Source organism: Periplaneta americana, chromosome 7, assembly GCF_040183065.1.
Source record: "Periplaneta americana isolate PAMFEO1 chromosome 7, P.americana_PAMFEO1_priV1, whole genome shotgun sequence".
In the NCBI taxonomy this organism is placed as follows: domain Eukaryota; kingdom Metazoa; phylum Arthropoda; class Insecta; order Blattodea; family Blattidae; genus Periplaneta; species Periplaneta americana.
Window position 1 is genome coordinate 57,767,557 of NC_091123.1, and position 27,204 is coordinate 57,794,760.

The window sequence follows — 27,204 nt, forward strand, 5'->3', positions numbered from 1 at the left end:
CGTGATCACTTTCATTGCGATATTGAAACTAACAAACTTTCATTGAGTGAACGAGAACAGTTAATTGAACTCTCGAAAGACACCGGACTTAAAATGAAATTTGAAGCGGAAGTTGTGCTTAATTTCTGGACCTCATCACAAGTGAAAAGAGAATATAGTGAACTGTACAATGGTGCTTTAGAGATTATAATTCAGTTTGCTTCTACGTATCTTTGTGAGAAAGGATTTTCATCACTAACTCTAATAAAAACAAAGTACCGAAATCGACTTGATGTCTGTGACGATCTTCGACTTAAGCTTGCCAGCATACATCCAAGCATAGAAAAACTGTGCAAGAATCTCATTAATGTGAGTACCAACATTTATTTTTTTAAATTAATTATTTAAAGATTATCTAAACTCTAATACCTTGAATTATTAAAAAAAAAACGAAAATGAATTTTCTTCTATTAACATTAATTTAATTGGTTAATACTAATATAAAACTAATTGAATTAAATTAATTTTAATTAATTGATTCTATTTTAAAATATAAGTATACTAGTATTAAAATATGCTACAAAAATGATAAATTTGCTTTCGAAGGGAACAAGATTAAGGTGGTCCGCGAAACTGTTCTGACTTAAAAAAGTGGTCTCCACTTCAGAAAAGTTTGAGAAACGCTGGCTTAATGGATAAAGCGTCAGCACGTAGAGCTGAAAACCCGGGTTCAAATCCCGGTGCCGGAGAGAATTTTTCTCTGTTCCACTCTTCCATCATCATACAATGAACTTTCTCTGTGACTATTCGAAGTAATTGGTGTATTTGTCTGCAGTGAATAATGCTGAATCTCTCTGCGATTGAATTTTGGCAGCTTTTCAGACGGTAAGTATGTGCTACGTCTGGATTTAGGAGCATGTTTAGGTCTCAACGAGATGACGAGCTGAGATTTTATTGAGGCGGAAGGCGAATATCGAATATTATCTCTAATGTGATTTAAACAGTACTTTCATAAAGATCTTAATAAAAAAGAAACGATATTTTTGTACCAATGTTCATATAATATATTGTTTGCACATGTAAAAAAATACATTCCAAAGTTTTGCTTTCTATTTTTAAACACTTTGTACATAATTATAATCACATAAGTTAGAGAGCTAAAAGTATATTTACACATTCGTCACCGCCTTCCTTCAATTGTTTTACCATCTGTCCAATTCCATTCTCATGAGGATTATACTCAAACACCGCACAATAATAAGTTTCTTCGCTTGTCGGGACGTGTCTCTTCTTTTTATTCGTATTAATCAACTATATGACTTCCACAGAATATGATGTAGTAATAAATGCCTACCTGGTTTCCTTCTCTCTTTGGTAAAACTCTACTACGAGATTTATTTAATAAAGTCCTTTAATTTTAGTAATAATTTTTATAATGTCTCTTAATCATAGTAGTAATATTACATAGCATTACAATACAGGGTGGTAGGTGTTGATTTCAGTACCTCTGAACCTCCAAATGCCAATGTGAAGGGGTCCGTCTTGTTGGAAAATGAAGTCCTGTTTCTCCTTGTCCGTGAGTTGTGACATTAGCCAATTTTCATAAATCAACACCTACCAGGTCGATGGATTGGTCGTGCAACGGATACAGACAGCATATGACCACCCCGTTCACCGGATATCACAGTATATGATTTCTTTCTGTGGGGTTTCGTCAAGGACAATGTTTACATACCTCCACTTGCAGTAACGTTCGCCGAATTGAGAAGGCGCATTAACACAGCAATCAGGAACGTCACAAAAGACATGCTTGAGAGAGTTTGGCAAGAATGGGATCACCGTCTGGATGTCTGCCGTGTTACACATGGGGCTCACATCGAGCACATGTAAGGTCAGTATGAAACTTCAAACTTCCCTCTTTCAAATGGTGGTAAGATCATGTATATATGTTCAATATTGGTGAAAATATAGCCTTCTGAAATCGTCGAGTAATTTATAACCACGGTATATATTGACACTATTACTATCAAATCAGTTACTTAACAGATACTTTAAGTTGACTAAACTTTACAAAGGAGCCTTTTTCCCTCCAATACTTGTATAACCAAAAGAACCCATGCTAGATAGCACAGTTATTTAACTTACAACAATGCAGTACAGTATAGGCCTATCTGAGTCTTGGGTAAACGACATGACGAATACTTTGCCAAGTGTTTTTAAATCAAAAAGATATGCAGTAGGCCTATTATACCTATAATCTATTGAAACAAATATTTTACAGAGATTTTCATAATATCAATGATTGTATAAAATCGGTGGCTGGAGTGTTAGAAGAGTCACTATCACAAGGAAGGATATTTGTTGCCTGGGTTTGTGGTGCTTATATAGTGCATACATTTTATCTTTCCACAGTACCGGAAGTAGAATTGAAGCGGCAGTGAACAGCATAATTGCCCACACGGTTATGAGTCTAGCACACGCGAGATAATCCGTAGAAAAGGTAATAATGATTATTATTATTAGAGGGGAAAAATTCGCTCCGGCGCCGGGAATCGAACCCGTGTCCTTGGTTCTACGTACCAAGTGCTCTAACCACTGAGCTACGCCGAAGTTCAATCCACAGCATCGGATCTAATCCCTCTCCTCTAGTGTTTTTCCCTTTGTGACCTAACTCCAAGTTTGACATATATGTTGACATATTAAGTCAACTGCCATTATACAAAGAGCGTACTCAACTGAGTGACTTGGTGGCCGGGATTCCACAGTAATATGCACTGTTGGGCGAAGAATCTACGTAAAGATTAATTTTTGGTCCTACAGAATACATCTGTTATGGTAACACGTCGACAGGTATTATTTCATCATAAGAACTGTAATAATATTACATTTTCAATTTGTATGTTTCCACACTTCGAAGTTGAGAACAGAGGATCTTCATTAATAAAATCTTATTATGAAGTATATCTACTACTACAAGGGGCAAGCTTCACTTTCTCAGTATCACATACAATAATTGAAGGGTTAAAAAACAACCATAGTCAAAAAACATAAATTTTCAGGAGAAACAAAAAAACTATCTGGCATGGGTGTTGTTGACACTTACTTACTTACTGGCTTTTAAGGAACCCGGAGGTTCATTGACGCCCTCACATAAGCCCGCCATTGGTCCCTATCCTGAGCAAGATTAATCCAGACTCTATCATCATATCCCACCTCCCTCAAATCCATTTTAATATTACCTTCCCATCTACGTCTCGGCCTCCCCAAAGGTCTTTTTTCCTCCGGCCTCCCAACTAACACTCTATATGCATTTCTGGATTCGTCCATACGTGCTACATGCCCTGCCCATCTCAACGTCTGGATTCAATGTTCCTAATTATGTCAGGTGAAGAATACAATGCGTGCAGTTCTGTGTTGTGTAACTTTCTTCATTCTCCTGTAACTTTATCCCTCTTAGCCCCAAATATTTTCCTAAGCACTTTATTCTCAAAACCCTTAACCTATGTTCCTCTCTCAAAGTGAGAGTCCAAGTTTCACAATCATACAGAACAACCGGTAATATAACTGTTTCATAAATTCTAACTTTCAGATTTTTTGACAGCAGACTGGATGATAAAAGCTTCTCAACCGAATAATAACAGGCATTTCCCATATTTATTCTGTGCTTAATTTCCTCCCCAGTATCATTCATATTTGTTACTGTTGCTCCCAGGTATTTGAATTTTTCCACCTCTTCAAAGGATAAATTTACAATTTTTATATTTTCATTTCGTACAAAATTCTCGTCACGAGACATAATCAAGTATGAAATTCATCATACCAATTCTTGAGGTATTGTAGAAATTTGGGAAAACTGAAGTACATTTATAACTTAATTGCCTCATAGAAATACATGTGTAATTTTTTTAACTATGGTTCTTTTTTATATATATTTTTTCCCCTAAATAACTTTCGTCCTCGTCAGCGTTTGTATTCGTGAAGGTTCCAGCAGCAAGAGTAGTAATTCCTAATTGGTAGACTACTGAGGAAACACTGAAATCAAATCTCTTGTAGCATCACAATAGTCTCGCTCCACTTCGTATAATAAAAATAAATAAAAATGATATTGCTGCTGAAGTGTGTTTTAGCAGAGAATGTCTCAAATGAGGTCATAACAGCGAGTATATGATTTTCACGCGACTTAGTTCATACGTCTCATCTTCTTCGTGGCTACAATATTTTGCCTGGGCGCATGTAATATTTAAATTATCTCAACTAACAGCGACTGAGTCGTAACATTATAACTAGGCAGCGTTGCATAAGCGCGAATGGTTCGTGTTGTTCTGGACATCTAAAAAATCGCGACCACCATGAACTAAGTCGCATTACAAGAGGTATAGTGATTCAGACCTTGAAAGCAGAACGTTATTTCGAAGTATAAACCCTCCATTTTAAAGCTAACAATAATAAAACTTCTAATATTACAATCCATATCAGTAATGCTAATGCATCATATTCATAATGTGCATGTGTCATACTAAACTGCTCCAGGAACTTCAGTGGCGATTTGAAATAACAATAAATTTCTGGACACTTCATGTCGGGTCTATTATATCCATACACAGACTGCATTACACCTTCAAATGCGTATCTGAAGTAGCTGATATCAGATATCCACTTCAGCCACACAGGTATATCTTTTAGAATTACAAAGAAGCCGGAGAATAACAACAGAGAAACATTTGATGAGCTAATCAAAAATATCCCCATCTGGAAAAAAAATTAAATATGTTGAAATTAAACAGGTTTTGTATAATATAAATCATGTACTTATGAAAAATGTGTAAAAGTAGTGTTTTAAGAGATCTTCCAAACTTTTGGGAGTTCAGATAATGTTAGGTTTTTCTTAACATGCTAACATTATTAGCAGTAATACATAGTACAGCTATAATTATTCATCCACAGTCTTTCCTATTAAGCGGGATCAATATCTACGGTTTAAATAACCCACGCTTTGAAAATACGAAATGAAAGATTTGTGCGCACCCACGTATTGCTTTATTACTCATGAGATGAAGAGCGAGAGATGAAGCGGCAGGGGAAGTATGTTAGATACGAGTATATGAATGCTTACATTATGTGACGCAGTAGCGACACTATTCAGTAAAAAGTATACAGACTTCAACAGTTGCTGATCATCGCTTTTGTGCTTTGGAAGTGAGAAGTTACGCTATCAATTTATAATCATTATTTAAGCAATTATTAACAGTTACTTCATTAAACTAATTAGTATAATTTACTTTCCATACGCAAATATTATTGTTATTAATGTTTTCGGCATGAGTAATGACCAGGTTATTGAGGTGCTTATCTGAGCGATGTTTATAATAATCAACAGCCACAAGTCCAACGCTGTGGAGTCACGGTTAGCATGCGTGACCGTAAAACGAGTGGACCCGGGTTCAAATCCTGCCTGGGACAAGCTACCTGGTGCTGGACCTTGGACTCATTTCGCCGGAATTATCACCTTAATCTAATTCCGAAGCTAGATAACCATTGCAGTTAAAAAACCAACAACATTATTTTCATGTAAGTGTGAAAAGAATGATATAGTTTTAGTTCATATGCACCAATATTTTTTTCCCTATAATAATAATAATAATAATAATAATAATAATAATAATAATAATAATAATAATAATAATAACAATAATAATAATAATAATAATAATAACAATAGTAATCTTTATTAAACACAAATGTGTTTCAACCATTTTTATTTGTTCTCGAAGCCTGACTTGGGGCGTTCCAGAGTGAGGATGATTGTAGAGTATGTTGTAATGATGATAATAATGGTGACAGAAAACGGGAGATCCCCGACAAAACTCCTCGTACCCGCTTTGTAGATTTTTGTCCTATATAACATGAATAATATTGTAGAAAACAGGGAGATGGTTGTACACAGAGGTCTGCATCGGACGTTTTCGCTCGAGCGCCAAGTAGTTCATAGCATAATCCGATAGGTAGCGCACATGCATGATGAGTAAAATTGTCACGAGCGATAAATCCTCGAAGGGTATAAGCCGAGCGTTAGACATTCGTTCTTGTTACAGTGATGAACTGTGTAGTAACATCATAGATGTTTATCATTTCAAAACTTTACAGTGTTTAACTAACCTCTCCATAGTACAACTACAAAACTTGCTTTAAAATGTAATATAAATGTTTTAGGTACATGATTTTTTTTTCCACACAGGAGTGATTTTGTTTTTGCCACATCTGATAAATGTTATTAGATGTAAATGTAATTATTATGAACGGAGAACACAATCAAGATAATGCAAGAACTGTATCAAGTTTTCTAGTAATAATAATAATAATAATAATAATAATAATAATAATAATAATAATAATAATAATAATAATAATAATAATAATAATAATAATAATTAATCTCTAATAATTAGTGTATCAATCTTTGCGTCTATAACAGTTGTGCAGCATGATTATTCGTTTTATTATATTTTCTGTGACGTTATCTCTGTACTAATATTGTTATTAATCTACTGCTATATCAATAATATTTTGCAAAACGTTTCTACATTGTCGCAGTATATAGGCGGAACACTATGTATGGATCTATCATATTATACAGTATATGTGGTAAATCAAATATTGAATAATTATTAATTAGCAATAATAACTGTATATCAAGTTTTTCATACTATTTTATTTATAACTTCATGTTCCTGTTTTGGTACGTTCCATTGACTGTTCCATTAAACGTTTGTCATAAACGCAGAAAATAAAGCCTTATTTTTACCGTGTGAGCAAAACATATGTGTATCTTATCTGTCGCCTTCCATACAAGATAAGACATGTCGGTGAGATGACCTTGTACTGTGCTTCTATTTATTACGAGCGTATCACGACCGACCGTATCTCACTAGAGGGTGCGACACTCGACCGAGTTCAAGCGAGCGATTTAACTCCAATGCAGCACTCTGACTGTACATATATTTACATAAACATTGAATTAAGAACTTCTCTAAATTAAACAGAAGTGGAGAAGCATAATTATTGAAAAACTTGCCCTTGGGCAGAACACCATGTGTGTATCTACGAAAATAACTATAGAGCAGACTTCTGTTTCGGGTTGATCTATTTTACCGCAAAGGAAAATATCATTAAACAGGTAGAGCACCTTGAGGTCACTTTTCTTTAACTTACATCGTAATTTTGGAATAACTACATTAAAATCATGGCAAGCTTGTGAATTTGTGAAGAGAAACCATGAGGGTGTTAAACTAGATACTTCACTTTCTCACAGTAGATTTCATGCAGCTACCTTTTTTTTTTTCTTCTTGTACGGAGGAGGAATCCGAAGTCTTGCACTGCAGCCTGAGGCTTATTGTGCTTACCACTCCTATTCTGTGAATGACTGGGTAGCCGAACGGCAGCACTCTTATAAAAGTACAGCACACCGCACCATGAACTGAACCCGGGCTATGGTATGGATGATGATGATGATGATGATGATGATGATGATGATGATGATGATGATGATGATGATGATGATATGTGAATTAATGATAGCGAAATAAGTCCGAGGTTCAAAGTCGAAAGTTACCCGCAAATTCTGCTTCAATTGGTTGAGGGAAAACTTCGGGAAAACTCATCCAGGTAAATTGTCCCAATCAGGATTTTAACCCAGGTCCGCTCATTTCACGGTCAGACGCGCTAACCGTTACTTCAAAGCGGTGAACATGCAGCTACCTACTCGTAGCAATGGCTGTGCAAATGGTCGCCGTAAATTGATTACAAAGAAAGCATGCACTTTTACTGGATATATTATAGTTCTACAGATCTTTAGGTGTGAGGTCATAGAGTCCAAACCACTGAACATTTAATAAAGTACAGTGCGCCAGGAAAGTCTCTCCGCACTGGAGACAGTGGAGTGTATACGCTCGCAACTGCAATTATGTTGGTAGCATCAGCCGGGCGGGATCATTGCCACATCCTTGAGTGGGGATTGTTTAGCTAACGGTATCAGTAAAATAAAACAAAATAATATTTGTATATGGTTCCGTCTAATTACATTACAGCGCATACATTACGCTGTCTCCAGTGCGGAAAGACTTACCGGCGCATTGTAGATCAGCAGCAGTGTTGCCAACTGGACGGAAATTCCGTCAAAATTGACGGAATTTCAATGTAGCAGACGGGAAAAGAATAGCTTTGACGGGTGACGGATTTTCTGGCGGAAATTACCATTTACATAGTCCTTTGACTTTTTAGCTGCTGTTATTTGTAATTGTTTAATTTTTGGGGGAGCGTAGACCAACAAAGACATCAAGTGCAGATGATGTGGATGAATTATTATTATTTTAATCAAGATTGTTAAGGAAGTTGCGTTAATATCTATTTTTATTTGTATATAGATATATTGGGTGGGTCTTATTATTTTTTTTTTAGTTTTGACAGATTCTGACGGATTTCCAGGTGATAGACTGACAGGAATACAATTTATGTGATGGCAACACTGATCAGCAGCTTCCTTTAGTGGCTGTAGAAAATGCCGAATGGTTTGTATGTTCAGGTTCTATCTTTATTCGAATTTAGTTTCTTAAAAGAAAGGACATAAAAATCCATTTATCAAACTTCACTCTAATTATTTTATCTTTTCCAAAATACGTTTATTAGGTAGGGGGAAAAATGTAATATGCTATATTGAAAACACTTACCTCCATGCTAGAGATTAAAGCGCCAAAAATAACTCCTACATGATGACCAATCATACCTATGAGGAAACACAGAATCCAGAACTGCAGACATCTCGAACCGTCTGCTGGTTGGTCAGTTATGAAATATCCTGTGATGACTAATAGCGTGGGACAGATAATCTAATAAAAAATAAAAGACAAATGAATTTTTTAAATAGGAATATGAGCACCTTAAATCTAGGTTACAAATGTAGGCTACACATTGTACTGGGTAAGTAAACAGTAGAAAAACCGCAACGCAACATTCTGGCACTCTCCAGAGTCTCTCGTAGATTCTGCCTATGCAGGAACTTGCTATCGCTAATGACTAGAGCAGCCGTGGCGAAAATGTGACTCACGAGCACATTGTGGCTCGCAATGATAGCTGTGCATTTCTCTTGCTTCCTACCTTCTCCAATCCCCACCCTCTCACTCACTGGAGTCAAACTCCGTTCCATTTGTATTTGTCTCTGACCTGCGAGTGGCGTATAGTCGTAATGTCTCTCTCGAAATCATGTACCTCTACAAAAACGAAAGTTTCAAGTAGGATGGGAGGACCCATTTTTTTGCTGCCAATATGATGAGAATATTAAATGTATGATTTGTTTACAAGTATTACGAGGAAAACGGTTGTAAAACATAAAACGGCATTATACTACATGTTACCATGAAACATTAAAAGGTTGTGTTATTATTATTATTATTATTATTATTATTATTATTATTATTATTATTATTATTATCATTATTATCATCATCATCATCATGTCTGTACGTCGATCCTTTTCATGCAGATGTACGAATAATGAGGTTAGATCTTCAATTTAAACTCACAGATTTACAATGTGATGTTAAATGAAAGCTAGATGTAAGGACTTGGCAAATGTTGAACTTTTCAAATCTTTGCCAAAAAATAAATATCCGAAGCTTCGTTCTTTCGCTAGCTCTGTTGAAGCCATGTTCGCTACAACTTACGTTTGTGAAAAATTACTTTCAACAATGAAAATAGTAAAAACCAAATTTATATCACGACTGAAAGACAAATACCTTCGTGATCAACTACGACTGGCAGTAAGTGACTTAATTCCTGATTTTGAAACTCTATCGCAGAGACAGTCTGAAGACATTTAATTTTAGGTTGTGATGATGTGTCCTATGTTTTCTTATTCATTTCTTTCTTCGTTACACGTACTAAATATTAGTTTGTAACCATATACTGTATAAAATTACATTTAAATGCTTGAAGTAAGGAAAATTAAAATCCGTTAAAAGTCAGACAGTTGCTTCACTTCCCCTTCGGGTGTCCGCCTCCCTCCACAGGTGCTATGCACGTTGCAGGTTACACAGTGGCTCGGCGCACTTTCGCATTTTCGCCACGGCTCGACTAGAGAACCGATTTCTAGTTTCGTATGTATGCGTTAAAGAATTTGGCCCATGAAGTTCGACGACGATTTCAAAAAAATGCATAGATAAAAATGTTCCAAACTGTAAAACGATCCATAGCCTTGTAAATAAATTCTGCGAGACAGGAAGATAAGAAATGCAAAAGACGGCATACTGTATTCAGAAAATAAACTTTAGATAGCATTTCACACCACTTGGAAAATGTTATTAAGAAATGCTTTGTCGTCTTTAGCAGAAAGTGGCGGCTCGTGTTAAAATATTGTGTGTGTTCACAATTTTCTGTTCCAAAATCGAAGAGAACTTGAAAATAGTAGTCAAAATCAATAGGTTTAATATAAATATCATGATTTGCACTTGTTCGCGTGCTGTTTTCATACATCCCTGGGCTAGGTCATACCAATCAGTCGTCCAAACAGTTTGGAAGTTGCGTGTAGGTGATACATCCGCCACAACATAAAAATATGGAACCTACTTTAAAACGGTTATACTTTTTGCTACATCACTCTTCTATATTGGAGAGTAAAAGAGTTAATGGCTTTATTCCAAGAACTTAGAATTGGTTAAAAAAAAAAAAACATTAAGAGTTTGTGTTGTGTCGAATTACCGATATTATGCTACGCATCACTGATAGCATGGCCGAAGATGCAGATGGCTTGGAACCAGAATGATGTGTTGATTTTTCTTTACTAATCATCAGGCTTAGGGTCCGAGACAACTTAAGAATGAAGTGAAGTTACAGTGCAACGGAGTACAGATCGAGTGAGGTGTTGCGGTGAGTTTTGTTTACCTGTGCGTTGGTGTACAGTAGTGGCAAAAAAAACCCGGACCGACCCTTGTAGCTGATTTCAGAGCCTTGTTCACTCCGGAGCACGATAGACTGGTAACTAAGACTTTCGTGGTTCGAATTCTGCCTGGGAAGGAAACTTTTTTTTGTTCCTTATTCACATTTATTCCCAATATTTTTTGATTGCTGGTAAAATTCATGTTCTGGGAATAATAAGTTAATTAAGTAGTAAAATATCGCTGCAATCGAAAAGTATTGGGAATAAATTTGAATAAGGAACAAAAAAGAGTTTCCTTCCCAGGCAGGATTCGAACCACGAAAGTCTTAATTACCAGTCTATCGTGCTCTGGAGTGAACAAGGCTCTGAAATCAGGTACAAGGGTCGGTCCGGTTTCTTTTTGCCACTACTGTACAATTCGGTTCGTGATCAGAAGTACAGTATTCTTCCGTCTCTCCCTACGAAACGAACTCAGACCACCACAGTGCATTTTCATTCAATTCATAGTGAACAGTTTTTTCGAATTAGTTGCAAGTATGTACTACATGGTTGTTGATTGTAACGCTAACGACTTCAATGTCGCCCAGGGACTTGAAAACTTGTGAGGTACGTATCCTACTTCATTTTCCACCGACAATAGGTTGTACTATTAATAGTAGAATATAACGCAACACACTGACGTCGTTGTTTACATTCACAGTATATCTGTCTACTGTGTTCAAGGAACTCTGTAGTCAAGTTATGCGTACATTAGTTGCTAAAATGTCCCGGATCCTAAGCCTGCTAATCACTCATTCGGTATATTACATACCTGTACGGGAATATCTGCAACCAGTTTTGACATAAAATACGCTTTCAGTGAGTACCAGTTGTTGAGAACTTCGTGTAAAACTACTGGAATCTCGAAAGGAACTGCAAAAGAAAGGTGACATTTTTAGTTCTTCGCACGAAAGTATGACACTGGAGAAAATGATTTAAAATATCAGGTTTAATATATCTTGCAGATATGCTATGGACCATAATCAAGGCAGAATGGTGAAGCTACCATGCTTTCAAAATCTCGGCACTAGAATATGGGCCTTCTATTCTAATTCCGATAAACATTCATGATGGTCATGGAGTGGACAGCAGCCAATCTAAAAGTTATAATCTCCGACATTTCCAGATATGGTCGATTAAGACCTTCCTGAACTGCACTATACTTTGAAGTTAAATAGGTTCATTTCTGAGATGCGTACAAAAAATCATTACTTCAAATCAAGCCTGCACAAACAGCGCTCAACGAGCGCGCGCGCTCCTTCGGAGCGGGAGAGCGGTGTTTACCGCTCGCCGAATCGGAGAGGAAGATACGTCAGAATGACATAGACTTGCTATGGGTAGAGGAGAGAGAAACGACCACTCAGTTATCTAGTGGAGTGCAGTGTGTAGGCCTATTCTCAGTAACTGTTTCACGTTGCTTACCTACTGCTATAGTACAGTATGGAGGAATCTAAAAGACGGAACATAACATTTAACCACAGTCTAGTATATACAGTCGCGAAGCTCAATACGTAGTAAATATGCAAACATTAGATAGTTGCTCACCACTAGGATCGCTAATATTGCCTCATTACAGGCAATGCAAAATAGTACCGTCACAGTCTATTGTTTCCAGCACCCTCAAAACTCAAGCTTCGTGACTGTATATAGTAGACTGTGATTTAACATTTAACGATTTACAGTTCGAACTTATTGATCTTCAATGTGACCTAAGGACTAAAGATGGTTTGAATAATACTACTAGCCTGGTTGAGTTTTACAAGACTAAACATTAGCAATAATATCCACGACTACATAGGCTGGCTGTGAAAATGATTGCTATGTTGGCTCAACATTTATATTTGTGAGCAACTGTTTTCTATAATCAACTTTAATAAAGGCAGACATCGAACATCTGTATCTGATGTTTCATTATGATCATTAGGCTACTGTTCCTTTCAACTGCCAACACCATAAAACCTCGTTTTGATGTACTGATAAGTAAAAATATAACAAAATGATATTGCACATTTAAGTAGCTATAGAATTTCTATTACTTCTGTAAAATAAATATTTCTTTATTAATTAATAATAGTCCAAGATAGTTTTGCAAACACTGAACGGGAATTCATTTCATAACCACTCTTACTAGTACTTCCTTTTGTGTATATTTTGTACGAAATCCACCCCTTCTTCCAGTCCACCCATACAGAGCACAGCTAATATCTGCATTCCGCTCATGAGCTGTGAGCCGGCTCGGAGAGCGCAAACCTTGTGCAGGCCTGCTTTAAATGATCCATTCGCTGAATTCTAAAGATCAGCCATCTGAAGTTTCTCAGTATTTCATCATAAATTCCAGTAAAGATGGATCTGATATCATTTATGGTATTACATTAGATAGTTGCTTCATTACACTTTATTTTGAAGTAGCAAGGTCAGGACTCAAGGCATTCGAAATTTTCTCTATAGCCTCTTCCCATAATGTTCCCTGAAACACGATAATTATCGTATTTATATATCTGAAACTACCACAGAATTTTGTTTAAGTAAAACATCAAGGGCAGACTCCTGACTTCGCTTTCCTTTTGGAGGAAATCATGACAAGAATTTGTATCATTCTAAAACGATCATCCCCTTGTCAACTTCGAAAGCACTCACCTTAGATATGACAAGCATGGTAACATTTAACCTCAGAGAATGACTGAAAGTTATGATCAGAGACCGGAAGTTTAGACATTATGAATCATTATAAATAGCTAAAATACGCAATAAAAGGCAATTACAAAAACCTTGCACTTTTCACAAAGGGATTTCGGCAGCAAGAAAACTTTATATAAGTCGAATGCAAATTGAGATTTTCTACTCGATGTTGCAATTACTGTTGGAAGCAAAGAAATCTTCTTCCCAGTAGCCTTGGAAAGAGCATTTTTATGTTTGGTTGTACTGATATGTTGCGATATGAAATATTTAGCTAGCTACAACAACGTCGCAATGAAAACTGAAAGAAAAATAACCGTTAAAAATAACGTTAGACCCGCACTCATTGTTGCTTGTCAAATAAACACAAGCGATAATTAAAACGCTTACTGTTATACATTTTTGCACGGCAGCACTCATTGTTGCAAAGAGAACATGAACTGATTGAAAGACAATAATATACATTCGGTGAAGTCACTTTCATTGTAGCGGTTATAGAAATAAATTAAAATATATCTGTAGGCAATTTTTAATAATAAATTAAGCTTAATAAATAATAGATAAATAATCAAATAAAGACAAAAAAATAATTTATTTTGTAAATTAGGCATTTATATTAAGAAGACAGAAAAGGGCAACATAAAACTGTAACGTTTCAATCACAAAGTTATAATTCGTACAGATTTACTTTCAAAATGAAGACAGATTTAACACATTTAAAAAGGCATTCTGCTAAAGTTCCGGTCTCTGGACTTTGGTGTATAGAAAAATCTTTTACCATCACTTGGTATCGAAATCACTCTTACCTCACGTGTACCTGTTTTTGATCTCTGTGGTCCATGCATAATTAATCAATACCATTTTTGTCAGAATTTCACTGTAAATATAGTAGGCTTACGGTATAGGCTACTGTATTCAATTTATAGTGTATAGTCGCTACTACATTTAAATGTACATAGTAAACTTACTTTTCATTATGCCCGGCATTGCATTGCAGGAAAACAGGAACAAAACGAAGAAGAAAAGACACGACACATTACTCAGTACTTTGGAAGCATCATTTCCAATGTTGTAATACACAGCCCCAAGTAATAATCCAATTACTAGGTGAGTAACGATTCGTACCCAAACACAAAGCTGAAAAATAGAACACATGCTATTATTAATACACTATAACAAGCACAGAAAAACAAATTTGTGGTATTATTACTGAAATTCGTCATATATTTGTAAATCTTTTTACGAATTGGGGAATAAAAACCGAGCAGAAAGTGTATGAAAAGAAAAATTCCTATATTATTATTATTATTATTATTATTATTATTATTATTATTATTATTATTATTATTATTATTATTATTACCTATATAGGCTATATAATTTGAACTGGTAATGGAAATTACGTACGGAAAAACGGCTGAACGGATTATAATGAATGACCCGTCATTTTGAAGCTTGGCATCCAAGGATTTTCATAAGTATAGCAACTTTCAGTGAAGCGTTCGTTTTTCTACATAATTTTCCCATTTTCCAAAATACATCTTTCGTCAGTTTTGAGAACTGATTGCATTTCAGAATAAAACAAAACACACACTACAATAAACAATAGGCGATTATACGGAGGTCATGACCTGCAGGATTGATGACATATTTAGAGTTCAAACACAGTCTAGTATACACATTCACGAAGCTCAATACGTAGTAAATATGCATCCATAAACAACTGCTAACGACTAGGATCGCTAATATCGCCTCAATACAGACAATGCAAAATAGTACCGGCACAGTCTATTCCTAGCACCCTCACAACTCAAGCTTCGTGACTGTATATACAAGACTGTGGTTCAAATTCAATTAGTTATTAAAAACTTCAAGACTTACTAAAAATAATTTACAGGTCTGATTCTGCAGTATGTAATTTTCAAAGTACAGCTGTGTATTGGATATTAAAATCTACAAAACTTGAGGTGATTTGGTGACATTATTACCATTAGAAATGAAATATTATTATAGTTAATGCCATGATGTGTCTATTTTTCATTAATTATACATATTAATGCTATATTGATGATATGAAAGTGAAACGTTTTGGGGTTATATAAGTAGCTGTAGACAATATCTTAAATTAGATCTTCATTTCTATAATTTACTGGGTGGCGGCTTACGTAAGATAATAATATTGTTATTAAAAATCAAATATTTTTATAGTTATTAATGAAGCGAGGTAGATATTTATATGCGTCATTCTCTTCAGTATTGGCTCGAGAAAGCGCAAAAATTACAGTTCCAAAGGAAAGACCAAAAGGTATTACTTACTGATAAAATAAGAGGCCTACAAAATTTTGTAGTCTCCCGATCATTTCAGCAAGATCTCTTAGCAGGATAAAATGATTTTACCTTCTATGACCTGAAATAGCTATTGCTTTACTTCCACATGAAAACCCACTGATCGTCCTGACATTGTTACTTGCGTTTTCGCGTTGAAACTCAAAAACTGAAGGTGGATAGGTTCAAGAAAAAGTATTTGGCATAAAAAACCATTCAGAGGGAGTATGTTCCATTATTATGAAAGCAAATAACTTTCAAAATGTCTGGTATTCTTCATTGAAAATAAATTTGAAAAATTTTTATTTGAACGTCTAATGAACTTAGTTCGCAGCATTTGCTGCACAAGCCATTTGTTGTTGTTGTTATTATTATTTAACATCTGTATTATTAGGAAAAATTATATTACAGATCTTGGTGTATTACTCAATTCTAAATTATATTTTCATGATCATATTCAATATATTTATAATCATTCAATAAGAATGCTTGGTTTAATAAGATCTATAACTTATTCTTTTTCTACTCCAGAGTATCTATTAAATCTGTACTTTACTTTGGTTCGATCTAAACTTGAATATGCATCTGTATACTGGAATTCCATTACTTCAACTGATTCAGTTAAATTGGAAAATATTCAAAGAAAATTTATTTCCTTATGTGCTTTTCGATTTATACCCAATTCCTCTGACTTCAATTATGAGATTACCTGTAAATATTTTAACTGTTGTAGCCTTTATTCTAGACGTCAAAATCTTGATTGCCAATTTTTTTTTTGCAAAGTGATCAAGGGTGATATTGATTGTGAGTCTATCAAACAATATCAGCCTTCGTATTCCTACAAAGGGTTTAAGATTTCAAAAACAATTTTATAACAGAAATTCAAAATCACTTTCTCCAGTCTGTAGATGCATAAAATATGCCAATTTGCATGGGCACAATTTAGATCCTTTTAAAGTATAGTTTCGTTTTGATTATTAGTATTTACTGTTCTTGTTCTAAATTTTATTTGTGTATGTTTTTCTTGATTTAAGATATTATTTATTTATTTATTTTTGCACCTTTGTATCTTCTATTTGTGTATTGTGCTGAACTATAATTGGCCTCTGACTGTTGTTCAGCACACAGATAAACAAATAAACAAACAAACAAATAAATAAGTAAATAAATAATTAAATAAATAACTAAATAAGTAAATAAATAAGTAAATAAATATATAAATAAATTAGTAAATAAGTAAATAAATAAATAAATAAATAAATAAAAACAGAACACTTGTGAATTAAAATTTATTTAGTGAAATAGTTTTATAATTGCTGTTAAATAAGTAAATAAATAAATAAATTAGTAAATAAATAAATAAATAAATAAATAAATAAATAAAAACAGAACACTTGTGAATTAAAATTTATTTAGTGAAGTATTTTAGAATTGCTGTAGGTTAATAATGATGAATTACGTGGTTATTATGATTTATTATTGCGAGTGAACATTTCATAATAACCAAGAACAATAATTATTCATCCCCATGTCCTTTCCACTTCTGAAAACTCTGTAAGGCAAAATTATAACTTCTGATAGAAAAGACGGTGCAGAGATCATCACAGTGAATGTTTAAAAAGTAATTATTTAATTTATGTACCTTATCTCTAAGAGTACACAGCAGTGACCTTTTCGTCAGAATTAGGAACTGTCTCCACAGAGGTTGAGGATAACTTGATGCTACGTGAACATCCTTTTCTATGACAATGGCTGTTTCCTTTATATTATGTGCTGTAGACAGTTGTGGTGGATTCAGTCTTGAAGCTGAAACAGAAATTGTGTAACGCATTAGCATTTTAAGAATACGATTAATTTACTGTCATTCAATGTACATGTAGTGCACAATGTAACTTCAGAAACTTAATGAGTGCTCTAGTTTCATAAAACTAACACCATAAGCAGAGAGCGGATTTTCTGTCCCGATACTGAACGTTAGGTGTACGTCAGTTGCAGGGAGATTATTCAACTCAATAGCTACCCTTCACCTCCAAACCCTCCTGGACCGAAGTAGCTAAAGAAACCTGGAGGAAATATAACGCAGCCACCAGAGCAATAATCTACCAAGTGGCATCAATCGACCTGGCTGTATAACCGAAACACTCCTCCACCTGTACAAAGCATTGGTTCGATCCCTATGCATACATCCCTCCATTTTCCTCACACAAGCCCCTCCAACGACCCAATCAAAATTCGAAGCCCGCGAAAGAAGAATTCTCCGCCAAATCTTCCACCTGCACAGACGCACCAAAAACAACACAGTTTACACTACGACAAAAACGAAGCCACTCTTCACACATATAAACAACATAAACAAGAAATACACACATTCGGCAGTAAATCGCGTATATACACAACACATTTTCGCAAATCCACCGAACACAAACAGAACAACACTGGAGAAACTCCTCTACAATTACCACCAGCCCCAACCATCAAACTAATACACACAAACAAAACCGCAAGCACGCGTTGGAAATTTGAATACTGTCTGAGAGGACACACGACAGCAACAGAGAGGCAGATCAATAAAATAACACTACACCATGAAAATCTCCATAACCATTCAGACGCTTCTGCCACCCGAAGGGGAAACTTTAAAATCTCAACAAAAAATATGTATGTACGTAAATATGTATGTATGTATGTATGTATGTATGTATGTATGTATGTATGCATATATGTATATATGTATGCATGCATACATAGTGTTCTGCCCAAGAGCAGATCTTTAACTGCAAACCCAGCATTTTTCATTCTTCCCAAATTCTTTCTCTCCTCTTAATCTCCCCATAATAATACATTAACGTTGTCTATCAGGTGATATTTTTTACCCCGAACTCTTCTCCCGTTCACCATTCCTGATATGTACCATATGTACAGGGACATTATTTTATTTTTACTTCAATTTTTATTGTACCTGAGTTTTTGAATGTACTTCACTCCCACCTCCTCTACTAGTAAACTTCCAACCGTTCTCCAAATAGAACCAAGCGTAGACAGTCAAAGTCGCCTTATGGTCATAGTAAACACAAACAGTACTGAAATAGTGAGTATAGTACGTTCCAGAAATATGTTCGCGTTTACCTGTGACGAAAGAACTTTCAATATTGAATTATATTCTAGCACAGGTATTGTCGTCCGTTTGCCTACGTCGCATCCTGGCTTTCCCACCCGCTTCTGTTCGCCCCTCCGTAAAGGTTAGTAGCTGGGCTGTCTTAGCTCTTTTCTGAAAACATTAATTTCTGTTAGGAATTGGACGTCTACGTAATATTATACAACTGTTTAAAATAACTTAAATAAAAGGGCCTCGTTAAGTAATTAACTGTCACGTGATTTCCCCTCCCCCTTTCTACGACCCTGCGACAAAACCACTTGAACGGACAGTAGACAGCATGTCTGAGTAATTTTATCTTTTCGGATCGGGCAAAAGTGAAGACTGAATTTAAGTACGTAAGGTAATTTTTTATAAGCAGGTACAGGATTATTTCACCATGAGTTACTAGTACGAAGGATAAAACTGGTAATTGCAATTATGTAAAATAGTCTATAGTGCGATAATGTGCACAAAAGAACTGAAGTCTGTATCGAAATGAGTGGCCACCATTTTCAAAATTGTGTTTAAATATCCATATTATGATTATTTTTCAATTTAACTTCATTCTTTATATTGTACGCTAATGTGCTGTAGACAGTATAATATACACTGCATAATGAATACGCCCGAATGGATAGCTCAGTTCGTGAGCAAAAACACTTATTGTTAATACAGTACTGTATTTTGATTAAAGAAAAAACCCAATGAAAATTATCAAACTCAAATCGCGATATTTCATAGTTTACGTAAATGGATGAACTAATTTTCTTCCCTCCTATACCTAGTAAAGTGATTTTTTTGTATTTTACACCAGTATCATCGAACTCCAGTCGTGGAAAGGGGTTAGCAAACGGTATTTCCGGTTCTTAATCGTTAATCGAAGGGTATAGCCAGGTTAATATTAGAAATGTTAGTAAAAATAAAATGATGTCCCTGTATATTATATTAATACTAACTAGTCCCCTACAAATATAGCAAATCAACAAATTAGGCCTACACAAAATAAAAGGAATCAGTCACTGCACACACACACCTACTGGCACTTATGCCAGAAATAGTTTCATATGTGTAAATATATTTATATGGTTATTTATGTACAATGGCTGGAGAGGGCATCCTGTGCGTATAAGACCCTAAATAGGCCTCTGGCTCAAAGCCAGAAATGTCAATAAACAACAACAACGCTCCCTCCGTACACCATGGGACGTGACGTCTTGTCGCTGTGTGAGGACCGAAAATCCGCTCTGATCATAAGTAGGCTACACTGCACCTGATTTAAAACCAAACCACTAACAGGCAATTTTAACTGCCTGCACTTCCAGACTTCTCCTACCACCTTCCGTCAAGTGAACTGCAAGATAGTTGCAACAGAATCTACTTAAGAGGGGTGAAGTGTGAAATTTTGGTCATTTTCAGTCAAAATCGCATTTTCGTTTTCTTGTAAAAATGAATCAGCAATCTCTTATTTATATTTTGAGCAAGTTTCAATGCTCTGCGGCGCTCGAAAGCATTATAATTACCCTTGAACTTCAATCCATGGAAATTTTATAAGCAGTTTTCTCATACTTTTGTTTTCGGCACATTTCGTCAGGTTCGAAGTGTAAAGACTCTTACAATTTTGATGCTAGGGACATGCAATTTTTACTGCATGTTCTATACAGTGTGGTTAACAAAACAGTGCATAGGTTTAATGATTAAATCAATATTCTTTTAAATAAAAAATGAAACATTTATAGTGGAAATGAAAACTTTTATATTTTTATTTATGCAGTATTTATAAAAAATTGTCCCTCTTTTGTAGAAAAGATAAAGGAAAACTGATGCGTCATGTTCCATTCTTCTCCATAATATCCACATTTCAAATGCTTTTAGACGTTCCTCTTCACTTCGTCGTAATGTCCATGTTCCCGCCCTCATAAAATGCACACAAAACATTTCACTGGTATCTTCCTTAGTTCGTTTTCCAGATGACCCCAGAAGACGCTCCTTTTTCTATTAAAAGCTTCCTTTACCATTACTATACTCCTTTTGCTTCCTGGGAGCAGTTCATGTTACATTTTACTGCTTATACATATTAGTAATACATATTACATATACGATGATATTCAAACTCGTTCGCTGAAATGGGTAAAGGGTAAGCGGAGCAACGTGTTGTACCCCCTCGTGCAGCAGGAAGAGGTAGAGAGCATACCCGCTAGCAGCTACGAATGCACCGCGGGTAAGAGACGCTAGCCCCCGGGTACTCTGTGCTGATGGCCGCTGGTGTAGAGTATAATAGACATTTTCCCCGAATAGATGGCCACTTAAACTTTCCAAGATAAAAAAATCTCATAAAAGACTATGTCAAGGAATTTGCAATACATTTCTAAAGGTTTCACAAAGAAGTCCAGTGTCGTCAACTTCATGCATCTCGACAGTCACTATACTTCGTTCCATAATGTCTGACAGAAGATGTAAATATTGCCGGCAGACCAACCAACCAATGGCAGAGATCTCTTTTCACACTTGACTTGAAGTTGGGCGTTCTGAAGCGTTCTACCCCCGTCCACTTCAAGTCAAGCGTGTAATGAGATCTCTACCATTGGTTGAATAGCAATTATACTTCTCTCTTCCTCTACCGGAAATATTTACTTCCCCTGTCAGACATTGTGGAACGAAGTATAGTTTTCAAACATTTATTTAAAATGCACAGACTAAATGGTAACTTAGATACAGAAGTAAATATTTGTTTATAAAAATTATGCTCAACAGTAGAAATGGCATTTCACAAAACGGTTAAGGCTCGTACAGTATTTAAGTACTTATATGCATTAATAATAGGTACTTACTTTCTACACTGTCGCCCTCTTGCTGACATTCTATGTCTACTTCCTTGCTGTTAAACTTGTCAATCAATTTGCTCTTGTCACCTCTCTGTCCACTTGCGATTTCAATTGCTGAAAACAATATCAAATTAGGATACTTATAATCTAATACATAACCTACTGATTGATTGGTTATTTATTAATAGACTTCGAAGTTGAGACACAAACTCTGAAGTTACGTGCACACAGGATAAAGCAGTGTTCACAGAGCAGCTGGCAATGTAGTCCTCTCCCATCATACACATACCATGTCAGTCGGAGATTTTGCAATATAGGCCGAGGAGATAAATATATAAATTTCTGCCTGAAAGACAAGCGTAAATATTATGTTGACCAGAATACAATGAATTATCGTCTCCCAGGTGTAGAAAAATAACATTTTCTTAGACCTATGAAGAGTTATATAGAGCAATACTGTTTAAAAAGGTAATTTTTAACAATTATGATTATTATTATTATTATTATTATTATTATTATTATTATTATTATTATTATTATCATCATCATCATCATCACCATCATCAGAAAATAGAACATTTGCAATTAAACGCCATATATAAAGTAATAATTACAAAGCATAAATGATAGAAATAAACTTGTCTTACAATAATTACATTATACTATAAAAGACACAACATTTAGATAAACATTTAGAAAACAATATTATGTTCTATTTGCTACAAATCTAACACCCATAATATGAGTAAAACTTGTGTTCCGAGGGAAAATTGAGAATATAGTACATAACTATGTTAATCAATTATTACGAAGAAAGAAAAACAAAATTATATTTAAAATTAAAATAACCTAAATATTGTATCTAGTAAGAATTTAATGTTAATAAGAAGTGAAAATGAAAGTTTTGTGGGTTAACTTGATAATAAAAAAGAGTAAAGAGCGAATCGAATGAATTATAATAAAGTTTTGCCAAACCACTGGATATTTCGTACTTACTTACTTATGGTTTTTAAGGAACCCGGAGGTTCATTGCCACCCTCACATAAGCCCACCATAGGTCCCTATCCTGAGCAAGATTAATCCAGTCCCTACCATCATATCCCACCTCCCTCAAATCCATTTTAATATTATCCTCCCATCTACGTCAACAGGTCCTCAGGTTGCGGATAGAGGAGACGGTCTCCAGATATGGAGGGTAGCTGCGAATATATTGAATAAGCAGTCGTGGACAGCCGATAAGGGGTGGTCTTCCAGCTTGGGGGTTGGGCGAAGGGCTAACAACCCATACCGTAAAAAAACAGCTTGTTACGAAACCTAACAATAAGCCTCGGAATAGAACTGATTCGCCGGTACGACCACAATAATAATAATAATAATAATAATAATAATAATAATAATAATAATAATAATAATAATAATAATAATAATAATAATAATAATAATAATATGAATCATGTTATAAATTTTTAGTCCATAATTAAAGCTTTTTTTTTTTGCCTGCCAATGTGATGCATTTTGCCTCTTCTTGAAAGGTTTTATTTTACTTTCTTGTGAAAGAAAGTTAATAATTTATATTACAAATTTGTTCCAACTGCATTTCGTTCTCGACATCTCGCAATGACTTCACCTTGTCCAAAAATGTCCCAGCTTCAGTGCTAGCAAGTACGAAATCTTCAACGTCAACCATACCTAGACAGACAGCACAGTGGATAGAGGACCGAAGAAGTAAATAAGCCCTAGGCTGTTCCCCCACTTCTATCCAATACTCCGCTGTTAGTTAACCTGTATCGCCCCGACTGGGACCTCCACTTCTAAGTCTAGTTATTAACGCCGACATTCTGTTGATCTGGCAGTGTCAATTTCCATTTATGTGATGAGGATATCTAGCAGGAAGTATTCTTCAAGCTTCGTTTCAAAAAGAAGCCATGTTAAGGATTTTTATTTATCACTATCATAATTGAAGAGCACAGAGGGAAAACTGGATAAGTCCAAAATTATCTATTTTCTGTTTTAGATGTCATGTAATGGCTCAGTTAGTGTAGATTTGTGTAGTTTAACTGTACAGAGTAACAACCTCATTAGTGCAAAGAAATCTGAAGAATGACAACGCGAATACAATAGAATATAATGGGTCTTGAAACGTTTAACTTGCTCTAATGTAAAAACAATAAACAGTTAACTTATTACGTTTTCTCCATGTAGGCCACTCTTCAATTGCATTACATTAACATACAACTGTAAGATGGAAACCAGACTTCATACCCAGAGTGCGAATTAAAATTTCTGATGAGGAGAGGATAGAATCCTAGATAGAGAATACCACACATAAAATTATTATTATCCTCATTCGATACGGCTCAACGCTTGGTTGCACTGAGTTGCTTGTCTTGCATCTTGATCATAATAATATTATGTCCATAAACATAAGATGTGTAATTCCTAAGTTATTGTTTGTTGTCAGCTTGCCGGTGATGATAATACTACGCGACCAAGGCAAGACCCGTCGTGGCAGAATGAGGAACTCCGTGCTCGCTCCGTATGTTTACTACGGGAGTATCGTCACATCCAACGCCTATTGTTTCAATCTGGTCGTAATGCCGCGTGTAGGAAGACGTGTGTTTCGTAGCCAAGCGCGGAGCGTTGTAATGCCATAAAGTTTTGTGATGAAGAAAAGACAACGGGTTTATTCCTACCTCTGTCGAAGGCAACAGAGCGTGCTGCAGCTATTGTGAAGACAAAATAAATAAGGAAACAATTAGTAGTCCACACCTGTGGAGTAACGGTTAGCGCGTCTGGCCGCGAAACCAGGGTTCGATTCCCGGTCGGGGCAAGTTACCTGGTTGAGGTTTTTCCGGGGTTTTCCCTCTACCCAATATGAGCAAAAGCTGGGTAACTATCGGTGCTGGATCCCGGACTGATTTCACTGGCATTATCAACTTCATCTCATTCAGACGCTAAATAACCTAATGTTGATAAAGCGTTGTAAAATAACCTACTAAAAACAATTAGTAGGATTAGAAAGGAAGGTAAAGAATGAGAAATGCTAAGATAAGAAATGCATATCAAATGCAATACCATATAAAATACGGCAGCTACTTTAGTTTACGTTACTTTACGAACACCGATGTTGTGGTGTGTTTTCTGAATAGATTTCTATGTGTGTAAGCATATGATAAATAAAACTAAACAATAAACTATAAATTATAAACTTATACGAACATATAATATATAAAGCGTATTAATAATAACGAAACAAGCGAACAGTTCACCATGTGCTTCATTTTGCATCTGATGCGGACTACACAGCATGGCCTGTGTTATGAAGCGAATCGCAGCGCCACCAAACAAAACGGTTCCCGCCTTGGTCGCGTAGTACATAAATATTATTTTCTTTGCTTACTTTATACAGTACTTTATAAAGTATATTCGCATTAAAACAATTATATTTTGTGAGGGGGATAGAGTTTTCACTCGCAGGGATGTTAATATGAATTTGTGAGAGGGGGATTTCCAACGGGGGGAATCCCACCATCCCCCCGTTAATTCGCACCCTGTTCATTACCTATATATAGTTCTAGAACTATATTTATTTCATTTTTATTTATTACTTTAGCACACTAAACAGCTAAAGGCCCATTGGTTGTTGTTGTAATAGCTTTAAGATAGGTAAAGAAGAGAAGATATTTTTGGACTCAGCTCTTGATAAATATGCTTCCATATGTAAGTATTTAGTGCTAATGTTTTTCTATCCTTAACTTCAATTATTTTACTCTATAAGAACAGTTAATGAGGGAAATCTATTGAATGTCTCCAACAAATACATTTCCCTTTTCATTTCATTACGAAAGTAGGTCTAAACTTTCAAAATATGGGTTGGGACAATGAAGATATTTTAGAAGCATAATAATCTGTGTGCAAATAATAATTTATTATTGATATTGTAAGGGAGAGATGTAATATTGAAAATCAAATAAAATACTTTGCCTAACAATTGATGACAATGGAAATAGCGCGCGCACACACACACACACACACACACACGCACACGCACACGCACACACACACACACACACGTTTTTCTAACGATATCCAAGTATCCAACATTATATTTCTCATTATAAACTATACTATGGTCCGTCTCAGGAATCTGTTAAGTAGAAAGACCTCTGCACAAGTGGTATGAGGGATGGCTAGGGCCAATGATCGCTCTAGGGGAGGTGTTGGTTGAACGAAGAGAGCAATCGCTTGCGGGAAGGGGATAATTTCTATCTGAACTCTACTCTGCCTTCTACCACGAGCATCTTACCCCTCAGCGGACTCGAGCTGATGCTGCCCGCAATACACTCCGGCACAGATAGACTCCGCCCCCAAATGAGTGAAGTTATTCCACAGATTCCAGGGACGGACCATAGTCTCTTTTGCTCACCGAAATCTGCTCTGTTGTAGAAGATAGGGCAATGAAACCCTTCTTCCTCTAAGTTCTTGGTTAAACTGTCGTTTGGTCCGTTGTAAATACATTGTCCTTCTGATAAAACGTAGACATCATCAAACATCTCGAAAAGCTGTGAACTTGGCTGATGGATAGAGCACACGACTGTTCTCCCTTCTTGAGCCAGAGATTTCAGATGTAAGATTATTTGCAGAGCTGATAAGCTATCCAGACCACTGTAAATTTAGCAAAGTCCATGCAGAAACGATTAGTAACAGCATTTTAGGGTTAATGATTTATTACAAAAGTAAGTAAAGAATAATACACTTCAAGTTAAAAATAAGACTTCTGAATAGTTCATTCTCTATTGTAATATTATTTTACCCTTAAAACTAATGAAGAAACGTATTTTACTAACAATTTCAAATTAGTGTAACTCTGAAAATATTGACAATTAATATTTGAGGAGAAAAATTTGCTCCGGGGCCGGGGATCGAACCCGGGTCCTTGCTTCTACGTACCAAGCGCTCTGACCACTGAGCTACGCCTAATTCAATCCACAGCACCAGACCGAACCCTCCTTCTTCAAGTTTCCCTTTGTGGCCTGACTCCAAATTAGGCATATATGTTCCATTACTCTTTCATCATATATGTTGACGTTTATGTCAAATGTCAACTGCCATTATATTAGGAGCGCACTCAGTTGAGTGACTTGTTTGGCCGGGATTCCGCAGTTAAGTGCACAGTAATCTGTACAGACATATGCACTGCAGCTATGAGAATATTATAGACTTATTAATTTGTCCTACAGAATAATATTTGTATATTTGAGGAGAAAAATTCGCTCCGGCCACAAAGGGAAACATTGAAG

General features: G+C 35.6%; 1 protein-coding gene across 4 annotated transcripts in view; it reads right to left on the bottom strand.

Annotated features, from left to right (window-relative positions):
* Positions 1-2,059: 2,059 nt before the first annotated feature.
* Positions 2,060-27,204, bottom strand: part of LOC138703125 (ATP-binding cassette sub-family G member 4-like) — a 74,436-nt gene continuing 49,291 nt past the window's right edge. For 3 of the 4 annotated variants that reach the window (XM_069830730.1, XM_069830732.1, XM_069830731.1), the window contains 7 exons: positions 26,331-26,569; positions 21,911-22,018; positions 17,589-17,752; positions 14,590-14,758; positions 11,718-11,818; positions 8,703-8,861; positions 2,060-4,728 (listed from right to left, as the gene is read on the bottom strand). In XM_069830730.1, the coding sequence (XP_069686831.1) occupies positions 4,384-4,728; positions 8,703-8,861; positions 11,718-11,818; positions 14,590-14,758; positions 17,589-17,752; positions 21,911-22,018; positions 26,331-26,569 (1,285 nt within the window). In that variant the 3' untranslated portion in view covers positions 2,060-4,383. Of the gene's footprint in view, positions 4,729-8,702; positions 8,862-11,717; positions 11,819-11,840; positions 13,413-14,589; positions 14,759-17,588; positions 17,753-21,910; positions 22,019-26,330; positions 26,570-27,204 lie in introns of those variants that run through there. The other variant, XM_069830733.1, reaches the window with a different exon arrangement.